We start from the raw sequence: 26,037 nt of genomic DNA, 5'->3' as shown, positions 1-26,037 counted from the left end.
TCATTCTGTCACCTCTTGTCAGCTCGGCTCTGCACTAGCAAGTTAATTAATCACAATGTCAGGGATAAATCGAATTCTTCATCCTGCTCATCACATTGCCTCCTTGTGAATGTTACATGCTGCTCTGACTCAAGTGTTCCAGTGCTTACAGTCACTGTGGAGACACACACAATTGCAATCGACAACAAAATAAACAGGAGCACATGGAGTGGATAGAGCACACATTTGATTCATTTGTTTTCAACCCTCTTGACCTCAGCTGTCAGTAACTGACATAGTCATTCTGCAACATCAATACTCAGAATAGGAGGACAGTTACCACGGTAACACGATTATTTGATGGTTTAAGAAGGCTGTTTGACTTCATTTGTAAGGCTTTTAAGAGGCATTCAGACTGCTTTTGTTTGAATAACGTCTTAAACACTGTGGCCAATTACCTTTAGATTTGAAGCACTTAGAAAATGCTTTTTTCTAATGCAACTTAATATAAGTGCCTTATTTTTACATGTAGCACAAGACTGGCATGCTAAACCGATGGTTGTCATCATGTTTGTGCTTCATCTCCTGGTATAAATAAAGTAAAAGCTGAAGACTTTCTGATTTTCAGCAGATCAGATTCAAAGATTCTGTCTTGCCATTGCATAACATACAGTGTTTGTCTAATGCAATATCCTATAACTGAGGATGATGGTGGTTACATGGCACAATACATGGCTCAGTTTTAGGGAATTCCCACAACCACTTTCTGGAACTGACTTCTTTCATTCATTGTATGGCTTCAGTTGACCAGTCCAGGAGTGTCTCAACGAATGTCTGAAGCAGTTTGATCTCATTTAGTCTGCTTTTGTAAATCTAGTAGAACCAAAATCTAATAGAAACCTCAACTGATGTGTGAGTTGATGAATGTTTATGTGAATAAAAGCCTAAATTTAAAGGAACACGCTGACTTTTTGAGACTTTATCTTATTCACCGTATCCTCCAGAGTTAGATAAGTCCATACTAGGTGTGTGACGGGACACTTATCTCACGAGACGACACACGAGATTGGGTTCACGAGAACGAGACGAGACAAGATTTTTATATAGTATTTTTAAGAAATCCTCAATGATGAAATGCATGACTAGAAAAATTGTTTGCAGGTGCATTTGAAATGTTTTAACTCATCATCTTGTAATGAATGTCATTTCAGTTCTACTTTCTGAGTATGAATTATCATATACAGTAAAATACAACAATACTCAACTGACTGGCTTCTCTCCTGTATGACTGTCTCTTCTGACTTTTCAGAACTTCACATGAGCTTCTTTTGACCTCCTAACTGAACTCCTTCCCACAAACTGATCATAGATATTAAAGGGTTAGTTCACCCAAAAATGAAAATTCTGTCATTAATTACTCACCCTCATGTCGTTGGACACCCGTAAGACCTCCGTTCATATTCGGAACACAAATGAAGATATTTTAGTTGAAAGCTGATGGCTGAGAAAGGCTTCACACAGGCCTCCATTGGCATTCAGTACATTGACACTTCCAAGATCCATGAAAGGCACTTAAAACGTCGTTACAAAGTCTATCTCACCACAGTGGCTCTACAATAATCATACAATGCGACGACAATAGTTTTTGTGCGCAAAAAAAAATCAAAATAACACCTTTATCCAACTTGTTCTTGTCTTCCGTGTGCGCCTCCACGACGCATGCGCGAGAATATGACGTAGCGCCGGTGTTCGGGAATCGATGAAATACACACTTAAGCTCCATTTTGAGCACTACGCCGAGACCTAAAGCACGATCAATGTAGAATCCAACAGCTTAGACACGCGCGTCTTCCTCTGCTCGTAAACAAATCGCTTCTGGGTCATATGTCCGAACGCCGGATCTGCGTCATATTCTCGCGCATGCGTCGTGGAGGCGCACACGGAAGTCAAGAACAAGTTGGATAAAGGTGTTATTTTGATTTTTTTTTGCGCACAAAAACTATTGTCGTCGCATTGTATGATTATTGTAGAGCCACTGTGGTGAGATAGACTTTGTAACGACGTTTTAAGTGCCTTTCATGGATCTTGGAAGTGTCAATGTACTGAATGCCAATGGAGGCCTGTGTGAAGCCTTTCTCAGCCATCAGCTTTCAACTAAAATATCTTCATTTGTGTTCCGAATATGAACGGAGGTCTTACGGGTGTCCAACGACATGAGGGTGAGTAATTAATGACAGAATTTTCATTTTTGGGTGAACTAACCCTTTAAGTGCAAATAATAACCATAATACCATAATCAAAGTACTCAATATTCAAAGTGCAAATAGAGACCACATTTTTCTTCAAGCACGACACAGAGCTAAGAGATGGTTACAACGAGATAGCTTATATATTGGGAGATATTCGCTTGCCTCAGATGGCAACGGCCAGCTCGTCCATACTTTACGCTTCAAAACTCTCTTCAGAATCCTATGGGTGACGTCACGGACACTACGTCCATATTTTTTTACAGTCTATGGTCCATACACACCATTCTCATCTCCGTGCGTGCCATAACTCTGTCTGACGCACCCACCGCTATCCTAGCTTAGCACAAAGACTGGAGGTAAACGGCTCCAGCTAGCCTACTGCTCAATAAGTGACAAAATAACACCAACATTGTATATGACATTCTTCTTTCAGACGAATACAATCGGAGTTACATTAAAAAATGTCCTGGCTCTTCCAAGCTTTATAATGGCAGTGAAAGTCCATAAAAGTGCAACTATCCATCATAAAAGTGTCCTGGCTCTGGGGGGTTAATAAAGGCATTCTGATGAAGCACAGCGATGTGTTCGTGTAAGAAAAAAAATCCATATTTAAAACTTTACAAACTGTAATCTCTAACTTCCGCTAACTGTCGTACGCGCATTCACGAAGGACTTCCAGAGTATGACGTCGGACGCTCCGGTGAGAATATGTTAGTTCTCGCGAGAACCACGTTTTGTTTTGCTCTCTCCTCTGCGTTCGTCACCAGAATTTATGCTACGCCTGGATGAAGCTAGATATTTTACTTTATAACGTTTTTAAATATGGATATTTTTCTTACAAAACCCCATTGATTCGCTTCAGAAGGCCTTTATTAACCCCCCGGAGACGGGTATGTTAATGAGGGATGGATGCACTTTTTTGAGCTTCAAACTCAATGGCCCCCGTCACTGCCATTATAAAGCTTGGAAACATCAGGATATTTATTCATATAACTCTGAAGTCTATAGTTCATCAGAAAGAAGAAAGTCATACACCTATAGGATGGCTCGAGGGTGAGTTAAATCATGGTGCAATTTTCATTTTAAAGGTGCGGTATGTAGAATTGACAAATGGGTACTGCAGTCCAAATTCAAAATATTAGAGATCGTTGTTTCCCCCGCCCCCTCCTCCTCAGACTCGACAGCTGGGTTGACAGCTTGAGGACACGCATCTTGAGCAAGCGCAATTGACAATGAAAGCCGCACTGTAAGTTGATGAGTTAATTTATCCGTGTTTTAATATGCTGAGGCTTTTTAGGTCAGGTAGAATCTGTTTGTTCGCTGGCTTCCATGGCAGGAATACGCTGTGTTTTCTGCCAACTGGCAACCTGTGGTGTCGAAATACTATTGGGTAAACCGGCAGTGTGCAGTATTACACAAACCAAAACAATGGGAGTTTATGGTATTTTTATGCTTTAGTATAATGAAAAACTTACATACAGCACCTTTAAAGTGAACTACTGCTTTAATAGCAGAAGTTTTGTTCAGATGTTCAGAGTTTCAATTCGATTCTGTCATATTCCATCATCTCTAGTGCAATACTCATCCCTCGTTTGTCCTTGGCTTTTGAGCGGGAGAGACCCAGTGTCCCAATCAATATTTTTGAATGAGCCATTTATGGTTAAGTGCTTTAAAACAGCCACAGAATTAAGTAGAGTGTTAAACATTCTCTTAAATTGTGTTTGACAAATCTGCCATTTCGCTTGACATGGTTTTAGCTGGTCGACTACTGTAGCTAGACAATCTGCTCAGACACGCATTTCCTGACTAATACCCATGGTATTATATTGAAAGAAACAGACTCTGCACTCAAGGTACTTTTTCTAAAAACACGTTGCTGGCTTGCTGTTTCTCCTAGGTTTATTTCCCCATTGAAAATAAATGGAAAGCAGAGCTAGCAGTCCACTTCACCATGAAGGGAATGAGAGAGGTCAAATTTATTTAGCAAATCTAGTCACTTCCTTGGCATCCCAAGAGTCCTCTTCTGCCAAAATGTGTTTTAGCCATATGGACTGTGGGCATGAGCTGTATACAAATGGATGTCCTCTGTCTGTACTTGAATGAGTTCAGAAAGCAATGGAATGAAGCTGCTTTCTACTTAAATTGTTTCAGATTTTTTCAAATAGCCATTTAGTTAATAAATTAGTAAATTGAACAGTTAAAACTGATACAGTTTTATTTGAGTTGTTTATGGATGTTCTGCAGATGTTCAAGGCTCTATGGTTGCAACAATCCGATTTAAAGAATATATTTCCTGAGGGAAGGTTATGTATGTGTCTCTGGCCAAGGCTGCTGCAATGCCTGTTTAAACACACAAACACACACACACACACACACACACACACACACACACACACACACACGCACACACACACGCACACACGCACGCACGCACACACACACACACACACACACACACACACACACACACACACACACACACACACACACACACAGAGATTGTTCCACATCAGATTGTTCCATTAGAGTGACAATAGAAGCTATTGAACAGAACTATTGAATTAGAAAAGTGGAACTACAGTAGATTGCTGAATAAAATCAGTTAAAATATTTGTTCAGTATCAACCAGAAGAACAGACAAATACTGCAACAAAGAAAGCTCTCTTTATGAGAATTACAGATTGTCAAATTCCTCCATCAGATCTCAAACCTGTAATAAACATATACTTTTTTTGGTCCAGATCAAAAGAAGCAAGAGAACCGAACTACAAGTGTGAACACACCCTAAATGTCTCACCATGAATAATCCTAAATGTTTTATCAAATATTGAAATGAAAAATCTTATATGTTTGTTATAATGATGTGAGTTGTTTGTCAGTTGTTGATTTTCCATACTACTGTATGTTACAATTTGCTTCCTTTAAATACATTGATCTTGCCATGAAAATGGCCATAGTTTTGTTTGTTTTAGTTTTCATGGGCATCTAGTTTGTTTTCATTAGTCACATGTCTTCATTTGTTCTATTTTCCCGCCACAATCTGTCACCATGGACACTAACTACAATCATCACAGCTGTTTGTCATTTACCTCTGTGTATTTAAGTTCCTGCCTGTTTTCAGTCCGTGGTCTTGTATTGTCTATGTTAAGTGTGTGTTTGTTGCTCAATGGTCACCATGCTGTTGGATTATTGGTAATAGAACTTCGTATTGATTATGTTCATCTTCCTCGTCTGTTTGCCAGAAACCATATGTGACACTGTACAGCAATTAAATCAAACAAATATCACTTTATTTTTCACTTGTTTAGAACTTCATATGGTAGATTTTGGTAATTGTCATTTGATTATTTATCATTGACGGGTCCAAGAATTGCTTGCTGAAAAAAATATTGGCTAAATGTAGTTATACTATTGTAGATTTTTGTTGGACCCTTATTTTGACCAATCAGGAGCCAGAATCTATCAAATAAAAGAGATTCAACAGGTAACTGTGTTTGTGCTCAGGGCGTGCCTCATGTCTGATCCTGTTTAGGGTACTATGTGAGTCATGACATCATACATCACACTGAATCACATTCAAGGAGCTTTAATGACTCTTAAAGGAACACACCGACTTTTTGGGACTTTAGCTTATGTACAGTATCCCCCAGAGTTAGATAAGTCCATACATACTATTCTCATCTCCGTGTGTGCCATAACTCTGTCTGAGCATACCTGCCAACTTATCAAAAAACCTTGGAGTGAGATTTTTTTAAGGGGAGATCAAAATTGGAGAATTGGAATTGGAAACAAGAATTGGAATTCATTTGGTGTTGTACCCATGTTGTACCCTGCATTCTGGTGGTTTGTGGGGAGGCCCAAAGCCGTTGATATGGGCAGCCTAATGGAGATGGATAATATTGGTTACATTCTGTGAAGCAGACATAGCTGAAGGTTCGCCACAAGGAAATTTTGGATTAAGTAGATGTGATTTCCTGCATTCTAGTGGATTTTGGGGTGATCTGCTAAAGATGTGCAATACCTGAACTTATTCTGATTCATGTTCGGCATCATGACTTGAAGAGCCTTCTAGACTTAATCTAAACATTCAACCAGTAAACTATTGTTGTGCCTAAATGACTGCCTATAGGCCTACCACAATAAAGCCTTATTCATAGACCAGTGTTTAAGGTTGATTGATATTTTGATTAGAATGGTATTAAACTAATTCTTAACTGAAACCTAGTCTATGTTGTGAATAATTGTATTCTTAAGATCACTTAATGATTTATGTTCAGCCAAAAACGACACAAGATTAGTTAGGGACATTATTCTTCATGCAAAGCCTCCCACCACATGGTCCATCAGAAACAAATAAAGTGCAATACAACTTTTTCAAGCAATAAAACAGATGAATACATTACAAAAATAACTAAAAGTGAGGCATAATCAGTATCAGATGCAGATCAGGAGCTGGGTAAATATTACAGGTTTTCAACTTTTTAATGTCATGTTAGCTAACGCGTTCTTCATGTATTGTGCTAGTTTAGCAATTAAAATGTTTGGATCGGAACACAAAAACACAACATTTGTTAGTTAATAACAGGCTTCATGGTTCTTGAATTTCAGACACAGTATTTAAGGATTGGCAATTATATGAAAACAAACATTGGTCTTATAAAGTGCTTAAATTAAACTAAATTTAAGAGTAGTTAAAGGCGAATTCAGACGAATGCAAAAGAAAAAACCCTATTTATACACAACTTACACATACACGCAGTGTTGTTAATGTTAACTGTTGGATTGATAAGCTATGTGCATTCAAATAATGTAGAATAATAATGTATCTAGAATAATATATATAATCATATTTTAAATAAATGTATAATTTATCATTTTGACTCCTATTCCCTAGAAAATTGTTTAAATTCAGTTATGTGATGTTGATCATTTTATAAAGCTTTTTTTATAAAACAATTGCAAAACAGGATGATTTTTGATCATTTAAGTTTTCAAATAATAGGCTACCTATTAATGATTAGGCCTATTTAAATCTTGGTTTGAATAAATAGTCTATATTGATGTTTATTAAACACATAAGCTAATTTATTACTCATTTTATTGATTTATTTTGATGGCTGATTGGTTTATGGTTTATGATTTATTTCCAATTAACTTGTTAATGAGTTCACTACTTTCATTAAAAGCTGAGCGCTGAGTCTGTAGGGTTCTCTGATGATAATATTAATGATGTTAAAATAATGTTAAGATCTTTAACCTATATTTTTTTAGCATGCAGAATTATCTACCATTAATGATAAACTAAATCCTATAAAATCCTCTTCTTCAGTCTATTGCAGATAGGCTATAGATATTCATACATGCATGCGTATAACATACGGTTGCAGACCACAGGCAACATTTTGAACGTTCACAAAATGCGTTCACGACCGGCTTTGACCGTTTGAAAACGGCCCATAGAAACAGTCGCTAATGAGGCATCTACTTATACATATCTATGGACAGCAGCGCATCTGATTCGTATTTAAATGGTCTTTTTGCGGTTTAATATTCACAGACACTAGTCTATATCACAAGATGCGTTCTAGGGTTCAGTTGCGCTCATCAGTGCCATACCATCGGGGAGTTTGAAAAGAACGAACGAGTCTCTGCCCAAGATAGGATTTATTTATTTTTTTGTGTGAGAAATTGGATGTGTGGCGTGAGTGCGTGTGAAAACAGGCAAACCCGTGTGTCACACGGCGAAAGCGTGAGAGTTGGCAGCTCTGGTCTGAAGCATCCACCGCTAGCCTAGCTTAGCACAAAGACTGGAGGTAAATGGCTCCAGCTAGCCTACTGCTCAATAAGTGACAAAATTATGCCGATATTGTCCTATTTGCTGCGTTATATCATTGCGCCACTGCACCCATGGTATGCCAGCAAAGTTCCTTGATTATTACGCAGGAATGAGAGTATAGTTCCTACTAGCCATATCGGCCTAGAAAATCTCAACTTTTCATTTTCCGTCGGTCTTAGTACACGATGTAACTATACACATCACAACATAAATAGGAAAATGTTGCCGTTATTTTGTCTCTTATTGAGCAGTAGGCTAGCTGGAGCCGTTTACCTCCAGTCTTTGTGCTAAGCTAGGCTAGCGCTGGGTGCGTCAGACAGAGTTATGGCACACACGGAGATGAGAATGGTGTGTATGGACTTATCTAACTCTGGGGGATATGGTGAATAAGCTAAAGTCGGCGTGTTCCTTTAAAGCTGTGACATGCAGATGATAATGTCAGTGCAATGAATGAGAGAGACAGAACAGAGTGTAACATCCTTCACAAACGAAGTCTCTAAAATCTAAAAGTAAATTATTCCCGAGATGGAATGAACTGCTAAAATATTAAATACTGAGGTCAGCCATTATGGAATAACCCAGTTCAGCTTTCCTATAATTAGACAGAGGCAGAGTGGTTGCCTTGGAAATGAGTTATTGACCTTGCACAATGAAGCCATATCAGAGTAACACCAAAATAACACATAGGCGCTAGGGATATGCATTTATCATTTGGACTTTTCCCACTAATGAGAGCAGCTTGGCCTTAGCTCTGGGGGTGAGAGTTCAGCCATGATGATCTCATGCGCATGTGCACCACCATGTGTTGAAAGTGAGTCACAGCTGCTTTACAAATGGAGTTTGGTGCAGCCTCTAGAGGACAGGAGCAGTGAAGATGTGTCATGGAAATGATTTGATTCAAGAAATTCACAGTTTGACACTCTTTATTGCTTGAACTGTTTATTACATTATTGAAGGTGAATTATGTTTTTCTCTTAAACAGGTATAAACACGTTTGATTTAGAGGCAGCTCGGGGTATGTCATCATGACCCGTCTCATAGCAGTTGACTGATACTGACCCTGCGTATGTTGAGCAAAGCGGCGAGGGTCGGGTCCGCCTCAGTCTCGTGTGATTGGATGCTGGATGGAATCAAGGTGAATGGAACACAAAGAGCAGGAGCTTAACCTGCCAGAGGGAGATGAGACACGGTGAGTTATCCTGTGTGTGTGTGTGTGTGTGTGTGTGTGTGATTACCGTTTATAAAATACATTAGCTCTTAAAGGGATCGTTCTACCAAAAATGAACATTCTGTCATTAATAAATCATGCTGTCATTCCAAATCAGAATAACTTTCTTCTCTGGAAAATACTTTTTTTTTTTTTTTGCGAAATATCTCAGTCACAAAACTGTTTGGTCACCAACATTCTTCAAAACATCTACTTTTATGTTCCACAGTAGAAAGAAAGTTTTTTTTGGCTGAACTATCCTATTCTAACTATATAGAATAAGTGTTAGATGTTAGTTCCTAATGGAAAATATTTCAAAATATTAATACAGATTTTAATATTATTATTATTATTTTTGATAAACCCTGAGTATATTATGAAATAATGATGAGTTGACTACAAAATCCAGCATATTAACTATAATCAGATTATTTTGTACGTTTGTTTACATTTGCAAATTTATGTAATATAACTTTTAACTCAAATTGTTATGCTGAAACTTTAATAATAACAATAATAATATATATGACAAATTCTAAATTAATACAAATAATAACGATGATATTTATGATTGAGTTTTTAATGATAAAGATTATGATGATCAAATTGTCAGTTATTATCAAATACTCAATTAGAACAATTCAAAACAGAAGGGTTTTTCTCTAATTGTTACACTTACACCTTACCACATAAATGGACATGTAATATTGTTTTGAGTTGAAATTATTTTATTATGTGAGATGAAATAGGCCGCGGAGTGATAAGAGAGACATAAAACCAGATTGGCAGGCAGGTACAATGGTCAATAATAGAGTGTAGCGTCATTATGCAAACATATTTGACTGCTCAATGCTTTGACTGAACAGTCAGACTCAAGTATATAATAAATTCAAACATCAGCATCAATGCAACGTTTAAACGCATTAGAAGGAGTCATACAGCACAGGAAGCAGAAAGTATTAACCAAACCGAGTGTGATTTTAATCCAGAGTGCCTGATGAGTCGTCCGAATGTGTGAAGAGTTTTATGATTAGATCAAACGATTAGATGAGGAACAAGACAAATAGAGAGTGAGATTAGAATGCAGAAGAGAGAGAGGTACGGAAGGCAGATGGGGCCACTGTGTAGCAAGGGACAATTCAGGACACTGAATCATTACGACAGTCGGTGGATTGTCTGTGACCAGTGTGTGTTACTGAGGCAGAGTGTGTATGCGTGTGTGTGTGTGTTTGAAGCTTTTCAAGCACGTGTCTCTCACATGTGCTGCCTCATGGTCTCGCCCTCCCCCAGTCTTTCAGTTACTGCATGCACACAACCACACACACTCTCACACACAGTTTTATGGCCCTGTGGGTCAGTTGTGGGATTATTATGCAGCTAGAGAACTTTCAGACGGTTCCCTGAAAGGCAGATTTGTCCTGCACCCTGCTTTGCCTTGACCCGCCATTTAATTACGCCTCTATAATTTGATTAGCAGAAAGCACGCGCGAGTGAGCATTTAAAGGCTTATTCACTTTGAGCGTGCGCGTTGATCTCTCAGCGTCTCAACTCCTCTCTCTCCTTGAAAGCATGTGCAGGAATCAAAAAGGAGGAAGTGGAACTTTGATGTCCACCCGTGGACTTTGCTTTGATGTGTCATCGGCTCACGTGTAGCTTAAGCCACGAGACAGAAACTCTCATTTTTAACTGGTTCACCACCAAAGAAGTATAGCACGTCTGTTAATAGTGTGTGTGTGTGTATATATATATATACACACATATATATATATATAGAGAGACAGAGAGAGAGAGAGAGAGAGAGAGAGAGAGAGAGAGAGACTATTGAGGGGATGTGTGTAAATAAGCAGTGATTTTACAATAAATTAATCGTAAATCTTTTTTAATTTTTTTTAGTTTGTTTATATTTTTACAAATATTTTATATCCCAGATTTCCACTGTATATTTATATACATACATACATACAAAAAACATTTTTTTTTATTATTATTATCAAATAAATGTTTTATAAATAGTTTATAAATGAAAAATGAATAACAACAAATGATTATCATCATTATTATTATTATTCTAAAAATAAATGAAAATCTATAATAATAATAATTAATAATATTTTTATTCAGTAGCTTATAAGTTTGATTATTATTATTATAAAAATTATTAAGGACAAATATTAATTCAGAATAATGCAAAATATTAGTATCTTTAACTAGTGGTCTCAGTATTTTGAACTCCTCTGTGTACTTGACTTAATTTGCATTGAATTTATAATGTGTCCTGCTCTAACATAGTTCTGTTGATGATTTATGCATTAATATATATTAATATGCTAGAAACCCTGATGCTGAATATTAGTATTTAATATTTGGAGTGTGTGCAAATGACAACCTGTAGCAGAAACAATGAGAGAGTGAAGAGGAAGATGAGAGCCAAGGGTAAGTGATGGGGGAGAGGTGGGGCTTACAGGGCTGATGCACAGGAGCTGTGGCAGGAGGAGGAGTGCGTGTGTGTATGTGTGTGTGTGTGTGTGTGTGGAGGGAGAGAGGGATGGGATGGGGTTGGTGAGAGAAGTGTCATTCTACAAGCTCAGTCCTTGTTACTGCAGATAGATTGCTGACAACTTGGCAAGAGGAGGGAGACGGCAATCATGCACATTTTACAGCCCTATTATGTCAACAGGTTAGATTATAAATGTTCTTTTTCCATCCAACCCATTCCTTCTGTTTGTTCAGTTGTGTCTGTTGATGTACGGGCAGATTGTTAGTAGGACTTAATACTCTTCTGTCCAAAAGGGTAGAGAGAAAAGATTGCTTCAAAAGATCTTTGTATTACTGTGTGCGTGCGTGTGTATGTGTGTGTGTGTGTGTGTGTGAAACTCAAATCCTACATGACTGATGATGTTTTATAAATTGCATTTGATTGTAAGTTTTCCAATGTTTTTTAGTTATTTATGACGTTTGCAGTCATGTTGTTGGCTTTGAGTTCAGTAGATTGTCATGTTCTGGTCATATGTAATCTAACAGTCTTCATGCATTGCAGTATATCAATAATATAACACTATTGAGTCTTCATAATTATTATGTTGAGTTATATTGATATGGATACTATCGATGTCGATGTGTTCAGCTCCATACACACAAGCATTATCTCGCATGAACTGGACTGTTATCTGGTTCATGGAGGTGGGTCGGGTTCATTTGCTGTATGCTACTAGAGAGCTCCAACTGTAAACGGGGACATTTGCTGTTCAATACCAAATGAGGTACTTGCACAAAAGTGCTGCTTGTGTCTTTTATCGGGGTTTTGTAGTCATGAAGGTAGTCACATGAATTTAACGCTTAAAACCGGTTTGAGGTTTGATCTATTGCTGTTAGTTTTACATGGTGATGCAACACTATTGACAGACAAATTATGGCGGTCAGCTGAGGTGATTAATGCAGTGTGAAATTATTTTCAAACAGTGCCACCGCATGGTCACCACGTGTATTTATTTTCCCCAACCCTCATGTTGTTCTAACCCGGTGTTCTTTTTTCTGTGGAACATAAAAAAAGATATTTTGAAGAATGATGGTAACCAAACAGTTATGGTCCCCATTGACTTTCTCAAAATATCTTACTTTGTTACACAGAAGAAAGAAAGTCATACAGGTACAGGATCACTTGAAAATCACAGGCATGTGTGCTGAATAAAGTTGGAAATAATTGAGAGTGGGTCCTTAAGAGCAGGGTTGAAGACCTCTGGACTAGTCTAACATAGAAACAGTTCAACTCTAAAGGGAAGCAATGTGTTTTTGTAAGAAAAATATCCATATTTATAACTTTATAAACTATAATCAGTGGTTTCTGGTAACAGCTGTACGCGAGTCTAGTTGCGAATACGTATTGACGAACGCGGAAGCACAGAGGACAGAGCAAAACAAAACAAAAACTTGAGTTTGTCTACCTCACCTAAACTTATGCTACTTTTCTTACAAAAACACATTGCTTCCCTTTAGAAGGCCTTTTTTAACACGCTGGAGCTGTGTGGATATCTTTTATGATGGCTGTATGCACTTTTTTGGGCTTCAAAATCTAAGGTACCATTCACTCCCATTATTAAGCTTGGAAGAGCCAGGATATTTATTTTAATATAACTCTGATTGTGTTTGGCCGAAAGAAGAATGTCATATACACCTAGGATGGCTTGAGGGTGAGTAAATGATGGGATAATTTTGGGGTTAATATTAAAGGACCTATCAACCTGTGCCATCTAGAGTTTCATGACAGAACTTTGTATTGTCTCAGCCAATGGTGTAAGTTTGTTGCGGGACTGTCTGTTTGTCTGACCAATGACAGACAAGTGGAGTGTTTGGTAATTATTCTGTTTGATGATGCTATAATAGTATAATTTTTTACAGTTAGGCCTGATAATAGATAATGTAAAACGTTCAAAAGTTTGGAGTCCGTGTGTGTTTAAAAAAAAAAAGAACTTTTAAATTGAGCAATGATACATCATATTGATCATAAGTGACATATAATGATATAATGTTACAAAAGAAATGTTTCAAATAAATGCTGTTTATTCAAACTTTTTATTAATCAAAGAATCCTATAAAAAAAAAATGATTGTGGTTTCCACAGAAATATAAAGCAGCACAAATGTTTTCAACATTGATAATAATAAGGAATGTTTCTTAAGCAACAAATCAGCATATTAGAATGATTTCTGATCATGTGACACTGAAGACTGGAGTAATGGTGCAGAAAATTCAGCTTTACCATCACGAGAATAAATTACATTTAAAATATATATTCAATTAGAAAACATTTTTAGAAATTTCACAATATCACTTTGATTTTTGATCAAATAAATGCAACTTCTTGGTGAGCATTAAAATCTTAAATATTGAATGTCATTCGGACTCCAAACTTTTCAGTTGTTGTGTATATAGGAGGCTTTTTATATTTTAAATAGCTTGTGTGAAATGTCAGTCTTGTGAAACAGTAAATGAAAATCTGCTCATTTCTGATTTTACTGTATACTCATCTCTGCTTTCTCTCTCTTTTTCGTCAGGTGGCCGAATGGAGTGAAAAGAAAAAGAAAGAATAGTCAATGCTCTATGAAGAGCACGTCTGGTAAGGATTCTGGAGTCTAAACCCAAATATTTTGGGCTTATGATGCCCAAACGTACCCCCTCCTTTTTGAGCAAAGCGTATTTTGAAATCAACTTCCAAAAATAAATATTGATATCTTTGAGAGTTATGTTAAAGCATGATTATTGTAGGTAAAAAGTATTTGTCTGAAACGCATGGCAGAAATCACACCAAACATGTCTATGTTTAGTCAGTTCAGTAGAGTTGCACCATCTGCAGATCATTTTGGAATAAAAAAAAAATTCTGTTATCATCTCCTCACGCTCATGATGATTGAAATATGTATGACTTCCCAGAACACAAAAGCCGTTATTAACACACTGATGACAATCAGTGCTGTAGAAATGATCTCACAGGGTTGTAGTGTTGGTGTGTGTGTGTGTGTGTGTACTCTGCCGTAACAACCCATTCTCCTCCTCCTCTTCTAGTGAATAGCATCTCTGTTCTAGGGTATGTTCCCAGCTACCTGGAGAAAGATGAGCCATGTGTGGTGTGTGGGGACAAGGCCACCGGCTACCATTACCGCTGCATCACATGTGAGGGCTGCAAGGTGAGATTTCCAACGCATGAACTGCTTGATTCTCAATCACAGTCTGTACTTTCTCATTAATTTGCTTCCTTCTGCTCCTAGGGTTTCTTCAGGAGGACAATACAGAAGAATCTTCACCCTTCCTATTCTTGTAAATATGACAGCTGCTGCATCATTGATAAAATCACCCGCAACCAGTGCCAGCTGTGCCGCTTCAAGAAGTGCATCTCGGTGGGCATGGCCATTGACTGTGAGTGTTTTATGAGGATTTTCCATAGACATAATGATTTGTATGCTGTCCCCTAAACCTAACCCTTACAGAAAACATTCTGTGCTTTTTCCATTTTCAAAAAAAACATAATTTAGTATGATCTAGTTTCATGGGGGCTGAATTTTTGTGAAATATTTCAGGTTTTACCATGCTTGTGGGGACATTTGGTTTATAAAAATCTTTGGGAAGAGACTTCAATCTAAAACCTATAGAAAATGTTTTCAAATGCTTACACTTTGTGTATACAAAACATTAATTCAGCATAATCTGATGTTGACATTTCTGTCTTAGTAAAAATGATTAGTCTCTGAAAGACATTGTCAAAAAATAAATGTGGCCTTTGAAAAAACCTGCTATAATCTCCTTACACATAACAACATTACATAACATTGTCTGTCGTTTCCTGTTTAGTACTGAGAGTATTAAATGAGTGATTGTGCGAGTGATTCATGTCCCTGGCAGTGGTGCTGGATGATTCAAAGCGTGTGGCCAAGAGGCGTCTGATCGAGGAAAACCGGGAAAAGAGGAAGAAAGAGGAGATCGTGAAAACGCTGCACAACCGACCTGAGCCCACAGTCACGGAGTGGGAGCTCATTCGTATGGTGACGGAGGCTCATCGCCACACCAACGCCCAGGGCCCTCACTGGAAACAGAAACGCAAGTTCCTAGTAAGAGGCCTGGTTGTGTCTGTATGTCTGTGATCATGAGAAAAGCATTACATGCAAAGCCTTATTTGGTGGGTTCCTGCAGACTGCAGCATAACGATTTAACGAAGTACTACGAAATAGAGAGAGCTTTGATGATAGCTTTTTCTTCATAGAAATTACATAAAAAGGAGATAACGTTGGTCAAAACCAAGCGGCAACCTCCCGCAGTTTCTCTTGAAGCCAATACGGAAGTGCCTTAAACTGCAATTCATCGACTGGCCGCTAGGGACAGGCTCCAGAAGGGAGCAGAATCTCATTGAGCCCCATGTTAAAATGCCCAACTTTACAGCAGAATAAAGCATGTTTACAACCTGGTACAAATTGTGGTTTTGGTCTATACGGCTCATTTTGCCCTTCATGAGCCGTATATATATTGCCAATTTTCTGTTATCCGGGAGTGACGCGCGATGACGCGCTGCCAAGATGGCAACGGCTAGCTCGTCCATACTTTGCGCTTCAGAACGGCTCATCAGAATCCTATGGGTGACGTCACGGACACTACGTCCATATTTTTTTACAGTCTATGGTCAAAACCTGACATTCACAAACAAATAAACAAACGCCATCTTTATTTTTTTAGCTTAACTGCCACAGAATTGAATGGACAGGATTATGGGATATCAAAGGCAGTGAAGGATACATCTATATGCAGCCTTTAAAATTCAATCAGATGAATGTATCTCAGGAGACAGGAAGTGGAGCTAATGTCTCGGTTACGTATGGTAACCCTCGTTACCTGATGGAGACAACTAGCTATCCTTGGGAGTCCCAATCACCTCTGAGAGTATCAGAATGAAATTGGAGTGTGGAATTTGCATGTCAATCCATGTAATAATAATAATAATAATAATAATAATAAATAAATAACAAGAGTTATTTTAGTTATTCAATGTAACCACAAATTAACCATTGTTTTGCTTCCATAGTTTAACTATATGGTATTTGTGTGGTTATACAAATGCTTATCAATAGCATAATTTTCATAAGGACATGTTTGTGCTATACATTATGTGCAAAAAAAGTTACTAAGCAAATCCCTACATTAAAATTATATGAAAGGAGAAAAAAAGAAGAAGAAAAAACACTAACCCAGTGTTACCACACAAGAGGAATGTTCTGCTGCAGGAACACACACACACACACACACACACACACACACACACTCTCTCTCTCTCTCTCTCTCTCTCTCTATGGACACAGTACCTGTTACTGTCATTTCTTTATCCTGTAGAAACTTCTTACATTTATATTCAATTACACGCTGTTATCCCTTTACAGTTCCTACTCTCATAATACTTGAATTACATGTTGACTTTTAAAACTAAATTTAGCGCCTAAAGCAGGTATTTCACCGAAATGTATGTTTTTATTGTTAATTGTCTCCTTCTCTAAAGCATTCTGTCTGTTTCGTTCAGTGAATTTACACAGACTGTCAGGACCAGGATGCGCTTTCATGCAAAATGGAAATACTCGCATGAATTAGTAACATTTACAGATGATATAACTGCTGTTTCCACTCCACTATTTCTAGATGTGTCAACAAAAATGTGTTATTCAGTGCTGTAATTTGGCGCGACTGGTGGAAGCTTTGCGTACAGAGAGCAGACCCGACTAATCGATAATGAGAATCGTTATCGATGATTTTCATTATCGATTTTATCGATTAGTTGTTGCAGCCCACAATGAAACTAAACCGACATAGAACTACACAATTCACAAATTTGGTAAAAATGAAAAGTATTGTTTCTTAACATTTCTTTCACTCCAAACCTTCACTATTTGTCTTTCAGCCAGAAGACATTGGGCAGTCTCCAGCACCCACATCAGACAACGACAAAGTCGACCTGGAGGCCTTCAGTGAGTTCACCAAGATCATCACCCCAGCCATCACACGAGTTGTGGACTTTGCCAAAAAACTGCCCATGTTTTCTGAGGTCAGTGTCTGCTGTTGTAGGGTACTGTTCAAAAAATGGCTCAATTCTCCATTGGGCCTGAAAAACCCTCTGGACAGCCAATAATTATTCCATAAAAAACATGTTCATAAATAATACTGCGCTGTATTATTGCAGCAATTGTCATACAAAGACCTCTGTGAAAGAGCAATTATCTGCTCGGCTCCAGCTGTTCCCTGTACTGAACCACGACTGCTTGTGTGTTTCCTCTAGTTTCCTACCACATTTGAGTAATGGCTTCATTAAAACATTGGCTGTGATTTATAGGCTGTTGCTGTGCTTTGAATCACTTGTTTTGCTAAGGGTGATGTTTAATTGCACTAGGAATCCCAAAAGACCATATTTTTTTAAAGCCAGATTTGTCATTTTCGGAAGGCAGGACAATAAGGATTGGTTTTCTGTTTGAAAAATTCAGATTTCGCTTACCAGCCAACATTTTATCTGGCTCCAATTCAGACAAAAACAATTTTTTCCAATTAAATTGTTATAATAATTTTAATTAATTATAAATGTACATTTACACTCATGGAAATCATGGAATTTGACTTTTTAAATGTATGATTTTTATATTTATTGATTTGTTTATAATATATTTGGCAAGCAATATTAAAATATGATGTAAAATACTATTTATTCAGATATATAAATGAAAAAGTACATTTATTATAATTTAATAGGAATTCCAGTACAGCCAACAATTTAATAAACTGAAAAAATGATGGCAAAACTATGACAAACATTACTTTGTAATTGTCAATCCAATGTCAGCTATGTTGTTTTTTTCCTTATGACCCCCTAAAGTTGACGAGCACAATTCTCAATCAAATGGCGAACCATCCTTGTTTTTGAGCTCTGAAAGATATCACGTGTTCTGTAAAAGCACAAGAATCACTTTATTTTCTTCCACTGGTGTCCAGCTGCCCTGTGAAGACCAGATTATCCTGTTGAAAGGCTGCTGTATGGAGATCATGTCCTTGCGTGCGGCGGTGCGGTATGACCCAGAGAGCGAGACGCTGACCTTGAGCGGAGAAATGGCTGTCAGTCGTGAGCAGCTGAAGAATGGAGGGTTAGGAGTGGTGTCTGATGCCATCTTTGATTTGGGCAAGAGCCTGTCACAGTTCAACCTGGATGACTCGGAGGTGGCCCTGCTGCAGGCTGTACTGCTCATGAGCTCAGGTGAGATGGACAGAGAGCTTCTATAGCCATATATGGGAGCTCTGTCATCATTTACTCACCCTTGTGTCGTTTTCAAACCTGTATGACTTTTTTTTTTCTTCTGCCATGGAACACAAAAGGAGAATATTTGAATTTCAAATTTCAACAGTTGTTGTTTACTTTCCTTCCGCTGCAGCTTTCAAATCAAATATGTTGTCCTAAGGCTACGTTCCGACTGTCAGTCCAAATCCGATTTATGTGCATTTCCGATCAGATTTAGAAAGTGTGAACGGCAAAAACACATCCATTTCGAGTTACATTCATATGTAGTTTGAAATCCTATCGCATTTCTGGAAATCCGTTACAGTCTGACCTCTCTGATCTGATTTCGCATAGTTTATGTGACTTTCTCACACCACGTAAAATGTAAACGTCAGACGTTGTAATAGGAAACATAATTGCACTGTCAGTCCAAATAACCGGATTTGGACTGACAGTGTGAACATAGCCTTAAGGCCTGTACACACCGGGACGAATATCGCGCGTGCTTATCGCCAGCGTTTTTCGGCGCGTCTTGAGTGTTCACACCCAAGCGATTTTCACTGGCGATGCGCCGAGTGTACGTGCAAATTTAGTAGATAGCACTCCCGGTACACAAGGTGGTGCTGCGGCACTTTACGCTTATGACACTCGCTTGTCACACAGAAGGAGAAGAGAGACAGTATTTACGTCCTTGCCAAAACCATAGACATATTAATTCTATGGCCAAAACCATTCACACACTTTTTGCTAACTGGCAATCAGCATTAGCAGCTCATCTTCTTCTTTGTCTATTTACTACTTCTTCGTCATATCAATGTGTGCTCGACAAGACCGTTTTATGCTTGAGCACCACCAAGTCGTGTTTTACTGTCACTTCAGCAGCTCCAGGCATGTGAACAAAAGCACTGATCTCATTGGTCGGCCAGTTTTTAATGCGCCACGACAAAAAAAAAAACGAACCCGAGCCGTTTTTTTTTTTAAATGACGCTTTTACGCCTGCTGTTTTGCGTGTCGGAGTGCACACTCACATTGGCGCTCTTTGTTTAGTCACGAGGCGTTAAACGTCGGCGATAAACACACATGAAAATCGTCCCGGAGTGAACAGGCCTTCAGATGCCCATGCAAGGTTTGTGACAAGACAAACAAATCATTGATGTTTGAGCTGCAATATTAACGATGGTTTTTAGTGAATAACGACTTTAATTTTAGTTGGTTCCAAACACAAAGCTTTTGTGTATCCATATAGCACACAAGTCATATGTACTACATTTATGGTGCTTTTATGCTTCAAAAGTGTGGGATCAGTACGATACTTTTATTTAGCAAGTATACCTTGGCTTTAAAGCGACAGAAAGGACATTTATAATATTAAAAAGATTTCAAATAAATGTTGTTCTTTTGAACTTTCTGTTCATCAATGAATGAATCCTGAAAACAATGCATCATGGTTTCCACAAAAATATTAAGCAGCACACTTATTTTCAACATTGATAAGAAATGTTTCTTGAGCGTCAGATTATATTAAAATGATTTGTGAAGAATCATGTGACACTGAAGACTGGAGTAATGATGCTGAAAATTCAGGCTTTGCCATCACAGGAATAAATTACATGTATACTTAAAATATATTAAAATAGAAAAGTTTTTTTAATTGAAAAAAATGTTTCACAACATTACTAATTTTACTGTATGTTTTCTTTCATTTTGTGTCTACTGATGAATGACCGAAGAATCATGGCCAAAACAGTATTACAAATAACTTGTTTAAAACACTGTAACATCCATTCCTGCTCAAGTGAAATCTTGATGTATGACATTTTAAATATAACAGTAGTCTGTTAAACATAACCGTAGTGTTGTAGTACTCGATTGTAGTCTTGGTCTTGTCTCGGTCTCGACTGCATTTCTCCTCTGTCTTGTCTTGGTCTCGGACTTAGAGGACTCGGGATTTTATCTCAAGACCAGTCAAGACCACAACTGCAAAGATATCACTAAATTGTCGGTGCATTGTCTGATTTAACATCATTCATGTGATTTGATGTAAAACCAATAAAAAAAATCAATAACTTCTTTGTAATGCGATTTATTTTGTTACTGTGCTGCCTTGTTCAAAATCAATGCAGCGCCCAAAATTAATATAAAAGCCCACAAAATTCTGAGATTTCGTTTTTTATATATAACATAGAATATAATTAAGCAATATCGCAAGAGCAAGAGAGCCGTTTTCATGAATATAAGCGTGATTGCAAATGATATTGATTTATACAAACATTCAATAAACAAGAAGTTAATATTAAAGGACATTTTAAACTGTGTCTTTGCTAATTCGGTCTTGGTCTTGACTCGGTCTTGTCTTGGTCTCGGCACACGCTGGTCTTGGTCTCGGTTTAGGTGGTCTTGACTACAAACCTACATAACCGTAGTGAAATGATTTACCTTTTTGTGCAAAAAACACAATATAAGACTTATAAAATAGGAGTTTTGCACACCAGTTATCAGTTTCTCCTTTTGTATTCAATGGGAAAAATAACATGTGTTTTAAATCAAAGGAGAGTGAGTAAATGATGAAATCCCTTTAACTTTCCATTATCCCTTCTGTTATGACCTCCTGACAGCATCTTTAAAGACTTTAATTTTTGTTTAATATTCCATAACACAGATCGTTGTGGACTCACGTGTGTGGAAAAGATCGAGAAGTGTCAGGAGATGTACCTGTTAGCATTCGAGCACTACATCAACCATCGCAAGCACAATGTCTCTCACTTCTGGCCCAAGCTGCTGATGAAGGTGACGAACCTGCGCATGATCGGCGCCTGTCACGCCAGCCGCTTCCTGCACATGAAAGTGGAGTGTCCAACAGAACTCTTCCCTCCGCTCTTCCTAGAGGTCTTCGAGGATCAGGAGGTGTGATCGAGAGCCACAGGGGAAATTGGGGAGGGGGAAAGGGGGGGGCAAAACTGATCATGAATTTATTTTCACAAAGCATACCAGAAGCATTTGCTTTTTGCATCCTCATGCAATGCCGAATCGGGACAAGTACTTTATTTTGCACCGTCAGTCCCTCATCAGCTTTGTCTGGGATATGTTTTGGGTTGTCGGCTTCCACAGCTTTCGACCCTACACAGTCACTTGCCATTCAGATTCCTCCCACAGACGGACAAAAAGCTAGCATGCATCAACCTACCTCTCGTACCAACATACCTCCCATCCTCAGAAGGAGCTTATTATAAAAGCGTGACAAAGAAATCCACTCTTTCAATATCACAACCTGTTTCAGAAACGCTAGCTGTTGTTGTATGGACAGAGGAAACTTCTTTGAGCAACATCAAACACCTACATTTGGGCTCTACACTATTAACCTACAAAACAATGCTAATTTTCCACCGATTACAGTAGTATTTTAGCATTCATCTTCCTCTTTGCACGCATTGAATATCTCCTTTATAAACACAACTACCTGTGTGCACTCGTACACACTGTGCATACATTAATATGTTGTGTGAACTTTTCATACCTCATATACACCAGCATACAAACATACATGTAGCAACATGTCCATACATGTATGTATGCTCACTATTCTCCCTGCATCAACTCATCTTTCTTCTTAAAATGCAGTGTATACGGTTCTCAAGTACCTTCCTAGCTATCATATCCACTTGCATTGCCTATGTTACTTAAGCTGAACATTTTGTGACCTCTCGCGTCACTTTCTGCCGCGTGACCCATATAGCTGTCATGAGGTATCGGTCTGTCCTAGTGTTATCCAATTGGACTGACAGATTAATTTACACATATGCCATATGCTGTATTTGAGACACATACATCTCCTCATCATGGCCTTCAGATCGCTCGTTGTGTTCATCTTTCTCTTCAGATGGTAGTACCATAATAGTATGGTATTGTCAAAAAAAAAAAAAAACATGATAGAGCCATGGTACTTGGAAATACTCCCCCTGAAATCCATCCATCCTTCCAACATTAGGAGTACAGGGTGGAAAATTATCCCAAGATAATTGGGAAAAAGTAAATTTGTGAAAATCTGAATTTGACAGATGATTAATAAAAGTAGAAGCTAAGGGTTAGATAATAAGAGTTGTAGGGTACAACTGGGCTAAACATCAAAATAAGCACTTCCACTATCAAACTGTTTATTTAATTATTTTATATGGAAATATGATTAAAATAAATACTAAAATAATTTTAGTGTAGTATTTAAGAACTTGTGGATTATGGATGTTTCACAACTGAATCTCTATTGTTATTGGAGCAGTCTATGCGGGCCCACCTTTTAGCCATCTTGGCTTCGGAAGTTTTTTTTTTTCCCCATTCATTTTCTCCATAGGAATTTATAAAAATGATTTTGAACCAAACTAACCAGCTCCAAGATGTAACGGCATCAGTTAATAAACTTTCAAATAAACAGAATAATAGTCGGTATGAAATGAAAATTCACATCTATTTTCCAAATGCATGTTATTGATCTTTCATTTACATACGTTTCTTCTTTCTTTTTTTTACCTCCTGTATGTATAATCATGTCGTAACTCAATCTTCCAGTGACTTCTCTATGGTGATGTATCTTAGACTTATCCAATCATTAAGTCTGCTTAAACCCCACCCCTTTCTTAAAGTTGACAGTAAACTCAGATCTGACTGCATCCAATCATCAACCAATGAAAGTCCCCACCCTGCATTTTCTCCTCCGATAACCCATTTCAATCAGATGAGCATTACAATACAGAAAAAAATTCTTATTGGGGAAAAAATTCGATCTTTTACCTGCGTAAACAGCAAATTCACTAATTGCCAGTTTGCTGATAAACTGTTGGCTTAATCACCATCAACAAAACTGAAAATCATATGCAAGTATTTAGTCTCTAAATATATACCGGTGCTCAGGAAAGTGTTGTAGTTGTTTGGTTTTTTTGCTATTCAGTGTTTTGGGAGGGACTTTTAGCCCTTTTGTACCCTACATCTTTAGTGATTTTGAAAGGAGGGAACTTACAATCTCCCTAACCTCCTTGCAAGAGGAAATGAAATGAGTGTCACTTACCTCGCCATGTCTTCAAACAGACTCTACCTCACCCCTCATCCCTGCGTACATATTCATGCTTAACCCTGTACATAAACGTGCACATTTACACTAAAAAGTCACATAAACGTGATGGCAACCTCACTCATATGTGTATACTGCTTTCCCTTTCACTTGTGATGTGGGACCAAGTGTCAGTCTTGTTCCCTGTTTCTGAGGACAGTAAGAATGTGCCAGGCTGAATGAATTCCGCAGTGCTGTAACCGAGCTAACGGATTGCTCAGCAGATTATTTTGCTGTAAGGAAGCGCTGGAGAGGCAGCACAGGAAGATGGCTCCTGCGAACCTCATTCCAGTCCCTGTGTCTACAAACCTGACCCCGTTCACATGCAATCGAACATCTCACACAATAACTTTTACAAAAACTTTTGCCCAGCAAATGACACAGCCAGACCCCCAAAACGCCTCTTCAAATAGTTTAACCAGCTTTATTTTTTTTCTGGTTCAAATGCATAGCAGGGTTTCAGTGTCCTTTTTGACCAATACCGTGTCAGTATGGATCCAGGAAGTGACACATGAGGGACAAAAAGGCAGAAAGGACATCCTCACTGTGACAAGCTAAACTCAGGCACGGAACTCCCATGAGGCCCCAGGCCATGCACCTGACTCAGGCTCAATCCTACCCACCAGCATTGCAGACATGCACTGCCCACAGTCACAATCTACAGCACCAGCAAGGGTCAGCGCAGCTGATCCCTGCCCACAAACCCTGCTCTTGATAACGGGGGATCAGGAAGCTTTTTTTTGCTGGATGTACAAACCTGGATTACAGCACTTTTATTAGAACAGAATTCGGTCCTTCACACCTAGCCAGCCAGCCAGATCATTAATATGTTGATTGAGACTTTGACTCTTAAAGGGGTTATATCATGATATTTTTAAATAAAAGTTTATTGTGCTATGAAATCATACTGTAACTTCCAGAACTTCTTCCCTCGTTCAGATTTAGGGGCCATCTACACAACACCGCTTTCAACTAAAAACTGAAAAAATTGTGTGTCATTTACACAACTTTTGGGGGCCTGAAAATGCAAACTTTTGAAAAAAGGTTTCAAAGTGCAAGTTTTTTTTAAAAAAATGATACCATTATTGTCTCCGTGTAAACTACTAAAATGTGAATTTGTGAAAGCGGTGATGTCATGTGCATGCGTATTACTTGTTCAGTCCATAAAGTGGTGCAGGTATGGCGTAAATTTGTAGGCCAAAATGCAGAAAAGAGTTAGCATTTTAGCACTTCCAGTTCCACCGTCCGAAAGTCAATGTTTTTTTTAATGTTATTTTATTAAATGTCTGAAATAAGGTCTGTGGTTAACACAAGCTCAAGATACTTTCACGTTTTATTCTACGACATGAAATGCATCAGAATTCCCCCACTCTTGATTTTTTGAAGCTGTTATGTTGCTAACAAGTGGCTAAATGGGCCTAACAAGTGGCTAAACGGCAGCACTCCGAAAGGGTAAACTCAGTCCGCTTTTACAGCTTCGTTATGCTTATAATTGTGCTCATATAAACTATTCTAAATCACAATTTCTGGGGAAATGTTTTTGAGTTGTCGGAAGCTTAGTGGTTGAAGTCGTTGGACTGTGGTGTAGTCCGTTTATAGCCTACCTTTAGCTTTTTACTTCTTACGTCTGGCTTCAAATTTCATAAAGTTGTGTTCATCTGTGAGAATTAACTTGAAGTATTATAAACGCTTGTTGATCACAGAGCTTGTTTTATGCGATAGCCCATGGAAAAATCCTATTGGGAACCAGTCGGGGGAACCAGTATGATGTTAACTGATTGAATCGGATGAGAACAAGAAAGTAATTTCTCATTTTGCATGCAACAAAAAAATATGTAGATGACTTAAAGGCACAAAAAACCATTAAAAAATTACATTTGG

General features: G+C 38.1%; 1 protein-coding gene across 2 annotated transcripts in view; it reads left to right on the top strand.

Moving 5' to 3' along the window:
* thraa (thyroid hormone receptor alpha a) overlaps positions 1-25,060 on the top strand; it is a 51,819-nt gene extending 26,759 nt beyond the window's left edge. The window contains exons 2-9 of one of the 2 annotated variants that reach the window (XM_079822905.1): positions 9,047-9,253; positions 14,323-14,384; positions 14,831-14,952; positions 15,034-15,181; positions 15,665-15,870; positions 17,700-17,843; positions 18,779-19,037; positions 21,718-25,060. In XM_079822905.1, coding sequence (XP_079679031.1) covers positions 9,204-9,253; positions 14,323-14,384; positions 14,831-14,952; positions 15,034-15,181; positions 15,665-15,870; positions 17,700-17,843; positions 18,779-19,037; positions 21,718-21,968 — 1,242 coding nt within the window. In that variant the 5' untranslated portion in view covers positions 9,047-9,203 and the 3' untranslated portion in view covers positions 21,969-25,060. Of the gene's footprint in view, positions 1-9,046; positions 9,254-11,803; positions 11,949-14,322; positions 14,385-14,830; positions 14,953-15,033; positions 15,182-15,664; positions 15,871-17,699; positions 17,844-18,778; positions 19,038-21,717 lie in introns of those variants that run through there. The other variant, XM_079822906.1, reaches the window with a different exon arrangement.
* The last annotated feature ends 977 nt before the right edge of the window (positions 25,061-26,037 follow it).

Source organism: Gobio gobio (assembly GCF_949357685.1).
Source record: "Gobio gobio genome assembly, chromosome: 1".
Taxonomy (NCBI): Eukaryota; Metazoa; Chordata; class Actinopteri; order Cypriniformes; family Gobionidae; genus Gobio; species Gobio gobio.
Note: the sequence above shows the minus strand (reverse complement) of the source record. Positions and strands in the feature narration are given on the sequence as shown.